The 7,682-nt window shown below is 36.8% G+C and overlaps 1 protein-coding gene across 1 annotated transcript in view; it reads right to left on the bottom strand.

Annotated features, from left to right (window-relative positions):
• LOC106684760 (rho-related GTP-binding protein RhoN) overlaps positions 1–7,682 on the bottom strand; it is a 25,545-nt gene that overhangs the window by 8,097 nt on the left and 9,766 nt on the right. Inside the window, exon 3 of the mRNA XM_024361532.2 lies at positions 1,834–1,971. Coding sequence (XP_024217300.1) covers positions 1,834–1,971 — 138 coding nt within the window. The remainder of the gene's footprint in view (positions 1–1,833; positions 1,972–7,682) is intronic.

Below are 7,682 nucleotides of genomic sequence, written 5' to 3'. Positions count from 1 at the left end.
ATTACCAAAACAAAAGTGGTCGATAGGACTGCTCCAAGTGGCCGATTGGTGAAGTTTGGATGGAACCGCTTTTGATGAGAAATGGAATCTTTTAGTATTGATTTTAGAAGGATCTAGACGTTTTTGAAACAAACGCGTCTAACACATCATTTCTAACATTAAAAACTTATAAAAAATAAAATAAAAAAATTTTTGGAAAAAATGGATGTAACCGGTTTTGAAACCAAACGCCTCAAATAGCAGCTTACCTCTAACATGAGGAGTATTTATATGTAGTCTGAGAAGGTAGGAATAGGTCAGAACTAGAGGAGGTGGTTGTTGGTAGTTTTCCAGGAATTTGGAACAGATAGAGCGAAGGTTATGACAGCTTCCTATGTTTTATCTTGACACGAATATCGTCTAGTCTTATTGATGGGAAATTAACAGCTTCAACATAGGAACCCATAAAAGGGTAAAAATGGCTCTAAGTGTCTTGTAGAAGGAATCATGGGAATTGTACCAGAGGTTCTCTTGTAGTATTAAGTTTTTATGGCTTTATTGTTGTTTGTTAGTGATTCCAACATTTAAAATATTTATTCAAACATCTATACTATTAAACAAATGTGTTTAATAAAGCCACAAGAAACTATACGATGATTGACACAAAAAATATTAGTAGTGATGAATGGCTGTGATGTAGTCTGGGATCAAGTTAGGGTAGGAAAAAGTTTAATAAATAAACTGTTTAAATATCTTCAGATTACAAACAATAAATTCAAAAAGTATCCAAGAGTGTTAATAAATGAGTTTAAGGCAATATTCTTGGAAACTTTCACAGAATGATTACCAGAAGCAGATTGGCTCCACATTTATACTGTTGGTATAATTTCATTCCAAGAATGAAAAATGCCTGAGCTAGATTTAAGAAAGTTTCGGACCCCCTCCGAGTAGGAAGAACAGCAACAAATTTTGAAAGGTAGTTAATAGCCAATCTACTGCCCCTTGAACTATGAGTATGATGCCCTACTAAAAGAGTTGATTTCCTAGTTGACTCATAGGCAACAACTATGTTCCTACAAAAGGGATCATAATGCAGATATCTTTATATATCAAATACTTTTAGACCAGTTGAAAGAAAATGGAATAGAGATTTCATACTAGAGGATACTAGGCCATCACAGACTCTGTGAAAGGACTAGCCTAGGAAACTGGCTAGAAGAGGATCTAGGATGAAAAACCCAGATTTTCCTCTGAACTTCAGTTTTTGTTACAGAGTACTGATGTAAGTGAGAGGAACAACTCTGTCAAGTGCATCTATATGTCTTTTTTTTCTATAACTCCAAGAAAAACAAACCTACTTGATACCCTTGCCAGTCTCAAGCTAAATTTTGTTTCTACAAATTGCTTTTCGATAAGTGAAGTGATCCCTATTCTGAAATTTATATTGACCCATTTTCATTGGTTCTTGAATAGCCAATTCTGTTCCAGGTTTTCCACGCATATAATTGGTCTTCTACTTATTTCATTCTCATTACAAATATAATTAATACATTACATACATATTTCATTAAGAGATTTGCAACTAGATTCTAAGTCATCAGTTTGAATTCTTAAATCCTCACCAACTTTTCTAGTGCCTCGTAAAACAGTAGGCCAGCAACCCCATCACCATGTCTAACTGACTGTATCACCACACCTCCTAAATTGGTGACCTTCACTTCCCTACCATGACAGATCTTATAGAAATTATAAACTTAATAGATAGAAAATTAAAATTTTACTCATACTGAACTCTGGAATATATATATAATAAAAACATTAAAATGCAAGATATTTTTAGTTTGCAATGATAACCTGTTCTGTTGTTACTGGTGACTTGAAGAGCAGTGACATCTGTGCTAGGTGCTCTTTGTCTGTCCTCAAGTCCACCTGGCATCCGCAGAGGATCACTGCTGCGTCCCAATCGCAATGAACTTTCACTTCCCGGTACCACTAGAAAAATAAACATTTATTAAGAATAAAATTCAGTACAATGTTTTATTCCATTGGTCAAAAGGATACCATCAGATAATTACTGAATATAATTATAAAAATTATATTAATTGGCTTAGATTAATGATGATCTATTTTATTGAGTTCTAAAACAGTTAAAATTGGATTTCTTTTCTAATGACTTATTGTGTTTTTACCAATTTATCAATTAGTCCAAGACAGAGGGGTTTGTAGTTACCATTCAAGACCAGGTTACTGTTACGCGGTCATACAGAAGGAATGTTGCTAAGGACAATACTATATGCAACAAGTGTCGGTTATGCTCAGTTCAGTAGGAATCAATACAGTATATCACAGGAGGATGTACAGTGTTAGTGGGTATGAAGATCCTTCAGAGATAAATTGATGTGGCGAAAATTTTCCATCAGGCCTTAGTGGAGAAATTTAATCTATTGGATGTAAGGATGCCATATTATTAGTATAATCCAAGTAGAATATTTCAAAAGGGTCCCATTAAGGCAGATGCTGTTGGATTGGTAGCCGAGATAGCTGTAAGGCAATTGCAGGAGCAAGATGGAGGAGAGATGCTAAGTGTTATGCAGCAATCATCACTCTAGATGTTAAGAATGCTTTTAACACTGCAAAGTAGGTCTGTATATTAGAAGCCCTACCGAATATGGTAGTGCCATCCTATCTTATAAGAGTTCTTACAGACTACTTCAAAGATAGAGTTCTGTTTTATCTTTCAGACATTGGGCAAAGGAGATACGAGGTGACTGGTGGTATCCTACAGGGTTCTGTAGTAGGGTCTCTTCTGCGGAACGTCATGTACGATGCAATGTTCAAATTGACAATGCCAGGGGGGAGCCACAGTTGTAGGATTCGTAGATGACGTTACAGTGGTTGTGGTGGCGAAATACAAGCAAAAAATTACCCTCATCCCTAACCAAGCTGTTGCCACGGTCCGAGGTTGGCTGTCTTCGGTAGGCCTACAACATGCAGATCATAAGACCGAAGTTCTAGTTACCAGCTGGAAGCAAACTGAGTGCATCACTATCACGGTGGGTAAGCACGAATTCGTTCCCAGTCTTGCTTAAATACCTCGGAGTCATGATCGATTCACGTCTCCCTTTAACGTTCACACAGAATATATCAGCACCAAATCTGCTAAAGTAGCATCCTTAATGTCACGCCTAATGCCAATCGTTGGAGGTCCTAGGGAGAGTCGTAGAAGGCTTCTTGTTACAGCTGTCTCATCAATTATGTTATATGCAGCTCCAATTTGGAAAGAAGCGATGGTTACCAAATCATACAGGAGACAGATGGTTTCAGTTTCTTTAAGTACAGTAAGTGCTTTTCGGACTGTTTCCTATGAGGCGGTGTGCGTGATAGCCAGAATGCTGCCTGTGGAACTTATTGTTGAAAAAAGAAGTGCCTACTTCTATATAAGGACGACGCTTACACGTTTCCAGAGAAGAAAAGCGGAAAATAACCATCGGCATGGTGAGGTAGATTTTTACGTAACCCAACTGTTGACAGGACATGGATGCTTTAGAGCAGGTATGGTCAATCTTTGACGTGTTGTGGGCCAAACTTTATTTGTAACTTACTTTGTACAAATACGTTCGCTAGCCACCTGAGCTTGAATTTTGGAAAATAATCTATGGATATTTGGATTAATTCCAATGATACAAAGGCGTAAAGAATTTTCCAAATTATCGTCAGTCAATCTTATACGATGGTCTGATTTACTAACTTTCATCATTGAAAAGAACTTGTCGGGGTTGTCTAGTCTTAGGCGGTCCTCCAGCCTGATATCTATTTTACAGAAGGCCCACGACAAGGCGTATTCAATAATAGGTTAGAAAGGAAGGCCGTACCAGGGGATGAGCCCTGGACACTGACTAGGTAGAGGAGGTCTAGGCGAGAGAGTCTGAGGTAGAGTAACAATTCTAGTTGCCGAGATGAAGCGGACGGACCAGTAAACTGATAAGGCTAGGTGCAGCTCTAGTTGCCGAGATGAAGCGGACGGACTAGAGCCGGGAAATTACACTGGTTGCCGAGATGAAGTGGACGGACCAGTGTAACCGTAAAGAATTAGGTTACAATCTTAGTTGCCGAGATGAAGCGGACGGATTAAGATTGCTGGAGAAAGGGAGAGGCGATAGGCCATCGTCTAAGGTGAGCATACTAAAAAACAACTCTTGCGAGTATCATACAGGAGACAGATGGCAATGAACTTCTCTATCTCAAGCTGTATGTACGCTACCAGTGTCATGACTAGACCCAGGTGAGGATGTGGATCTAAGATCAAATTGTTTTTTGTTTTTTTCAGAACCCCTACAAAATTTTAATGTTAAGTGTTAGGTACAGACATTATTAATATATAAAAATGACAGTGTGTTTTTATAAAATAAAGTAATATGTAAATTTGGGATCTTCTGTGAGGCTCGAGGTGCTGACCTCTGGTGAGTACTGGTCGAACCGCTTGCTCCCTTTCGCTACAAACTGTTCGCATTTATAAGTACTGCCAAACGCACATATCAATCTTCTTGCGAACTTTCTAAGCTGCGGAAAAAGGTCTTCTTCATGGTATTTTTTGTAGAAATCGCACAACTCCACGTCTTCAAATTTAGATTTTAGAAGTGAGTTTTCCTCTAACCTCGATCAACTCCATTTGCAAGTGTGTTGGAGCATTTTGTACATTTCTCTTTGTTGGAGTAGCAAATAAATTGAAACAGTATTCCATGTTTTTGAAATCACTAAATCTGTTCGAAAATTGTTTCGACAGTAACTTGGGTTCTTCAGCATATTGGGTATAAGCAATATTTTCGTACGCAGAGAGCGTGGTTAAATGGTAATTGTTACCAGACAGTATCTGTCCCTCCCACAAGCGGATTTTGTTGAAGAGTTTCAACTTTCAAATGGCTGTACAAATCATTTACTAACTGTCCTTGTTTTTGAAGTTTAAAATTTAAATCATTCAAATAGCCAGTAAGGTCGACCAGAAATACTATGTCACACATCCATTTTTGGTCACTCAATTCAGATAGTGGTTTATCTTTTATTTGCATAAAATCTGCTGTCTCATTTCTAAGCTCGTAAAACCGTTTCAGCATTTTCCCTTTGCTTTGCCATCTAACTTCACAATAATATGCTACGTCGTCATATTTGGCTGATATTTCATCCAAAAACGCCTTGAACTGACGATGGTTAAGCCCTCGGGATCGAACAAAATTGATGGTTTTAACTACTACATTCATAACATTCTGGAGTCGAATGGACTTAGAACACAAGTTCTGTTGGTGGATAATGCAATAAAGGACTATCAAATCATCTTTTAGCACATTTAATTCAGTTGCTTTTTCATTCAAAATTCCGATGAAACCTTTACATAAGCCGACCATATAAGGTGCACCATCTGTACATACACCAACTAATTTTGACCATGGCAAGCCAAAACTTGTGAATACCTTTTGAACTTGAAAAATGTCCTCTCCTGTAGTGATTTCTTTTAGTGGCTGTAATGCAACCAATTCCTCAGTAACAGTGAACTCTTTATCAACACCTCGAATAAATATATTCAGTTGAGCTGTTTCAGACAAATCGGTGCTCTTTCTTTTCAGGATACAAAACACTGCAAACTTCTAACATACACTTCTTGATAAATTCTTCTTCGGCAAATGGTTTTAATGACCACCAATTTTGAACTAACTATAAAACTAGCCTTCACAACATTATCATGTTGTTCTTTGCTTATGAAATATTTGCTGCTGTTTTTCCAAATTTGCGGCAAGCTTCTAGATTTTGTCTTTTCTTATTTATCCTGTCAGAGTGTAGCATAGGATGCTTAGTTGAGTAATGCCTCTTTATATTGAATTCTTTCACCACTGAAACGGATTCATAACACAGCAAACAAATAGGCTTACCATTGTGCAAGACAAAAAATAATTCTTCGGTTCATTTATCTTGAAACTGGCGACCCACTGCATCTACTTTTCGTTTCTTTTCACCAGACATCATTTTCAATTACTTTTCGTTCGATAAACTTAATAACAAAATATAATTGGTAAGCACTCACCACCACCACTCGGCTTGCTCGCTAATTCTGTGAGTATGAGTATGAGATACTCAGCAATTTCCCTCCATGAAGTAAGCCTAGCGGCGGTCCCGTGGAGAGGAATGAACAGGTGTAGGGCGGTGGTTTTAGCGGGTAAAAATCCCACACACGGATAGTACGGGCCTATCCGTGTCTTTTTGAAGATTTACACTGTCCCTCGTAAAAAAACACAGACCATTTTGTGAAACATGGTTAATTAGGCTCAGGTGACCTCAAAATTATTAACGAATGTCACAGTCCAAAATCACGACAAAAGGCTTATCTCTAAAAGCTTTTATACTCAACTAGAACCTTATTCCGTCAATTTAAAACCGATAAAGGGGACTTATTAACAAATTCCTAAATACTTTTATCAAAACAGTGGTATCGTCCCGGATAACCTACGGCAACCGAAAGGTTGAATCGAAAAGGCTGCCATATATAGGATTAGTAGCGCCCCATGTGGCCAACTGCCAAATCTCACCTCCTCCAGCGTTCTGGTGGCAAGAGAAGTAACCTGGCGTATGAGAGAGCCATCTTCTGCCAGATGCAGTCCTTTCTTTTTTGCCTCTCATCAGGAAATCTCAACGACCTATCATGAGTGAGTAGAACTCCTGGAGTTCCCCAGAAGCAGAGGAGAGAGAAGCATAAGAATGCGGAGGGAAGAAGAAAACATGGAGTAAGTATACCTGGAGTAAAGAACTAACTATCTGCATCATCATCAACCACCTCAATTTTATATCTACAATTCCATAGCCCAGCCATTAAAAATTTATTAACCCATCTAATCATAAATGTTTTCTTTCGGCCACCCCGTACACCACTTGTAATTTATATAATAGAGTTTTACTACCTACTAATCATGTATTATTTTTCATTTATATACAGTCCACTCATATCCAACCAGCCAACCAAAAGTGAAGTGTGTCTGGCAATTAAGTTGAAGGCATACTTCATACAGGTATCAACGTTATTAATTTTTTCCTCTATGTTTTATGTTCTTTTATTTTGTAAATTATTTGTCGTTGCCCTCTATATTTTGTTTCTTTTATTTCTTACTTTTACTCATCTAAATAATATATCTTAAAGACTTATTCTTGACCTTTTCCGCTATCCTCGTCTTTACTTCCACTTATTTTTTAAACTTGAAATTTGCACGCCACTCATTCCACTTGTCTTTAAAAGATTTACTTTTTTCTCATCTTTCTTTTTAAAACCCTTTTTCCTTCTCTAATCTTTTCTTATTACTTCTTCCTTACCCAAGTTATTTAGTTATGTTCACCATATATTATTATTGTAATATTTACTAATTACTCCTTTATACTCAATATTTTACATACCCATATACATTTTATTTCCTACTTTTTTCTAAATAATTTTCAGTTTGTTTATATATTTACTAACTATATTTTCATATGTATTTTATTATTTTTTCTTTCCTCTTACTTAATATTAATATTACTCTTTTCATACAGCCTTTATCTTCTGATAATACTTAAACTATATTTTGTCTTTCAACACTACTTATGTATCTATAATGATTCTCTAATTATTCTGTATATCCTTTTATTCATCGGTTGTGGTCTTCTTTTTTTTTAAATTCTTATTATAA

This window comes from Halyomorpha halys, unplaced genomic scaffold (assembly GCF_000696795.3).
Source record: "Halyomorpha halys isolate HHAL.00 unplaced genomic scaffold, Hhal_1.1 Scaffold613.1, whole genome shotgun sequence".
Taxonomy (NCBI): Eukaryota; Metazoa; Arthropoda; class Insecta; order Hemiptera; family Pentatomidae; genus Halyomorpha; species Halyomorpha halys.
The sequence above is the reverse complement of the archived record's forward strand: the minus strand, read 5'-3'. Positions and strand labels throughout refer to the sequence as shown.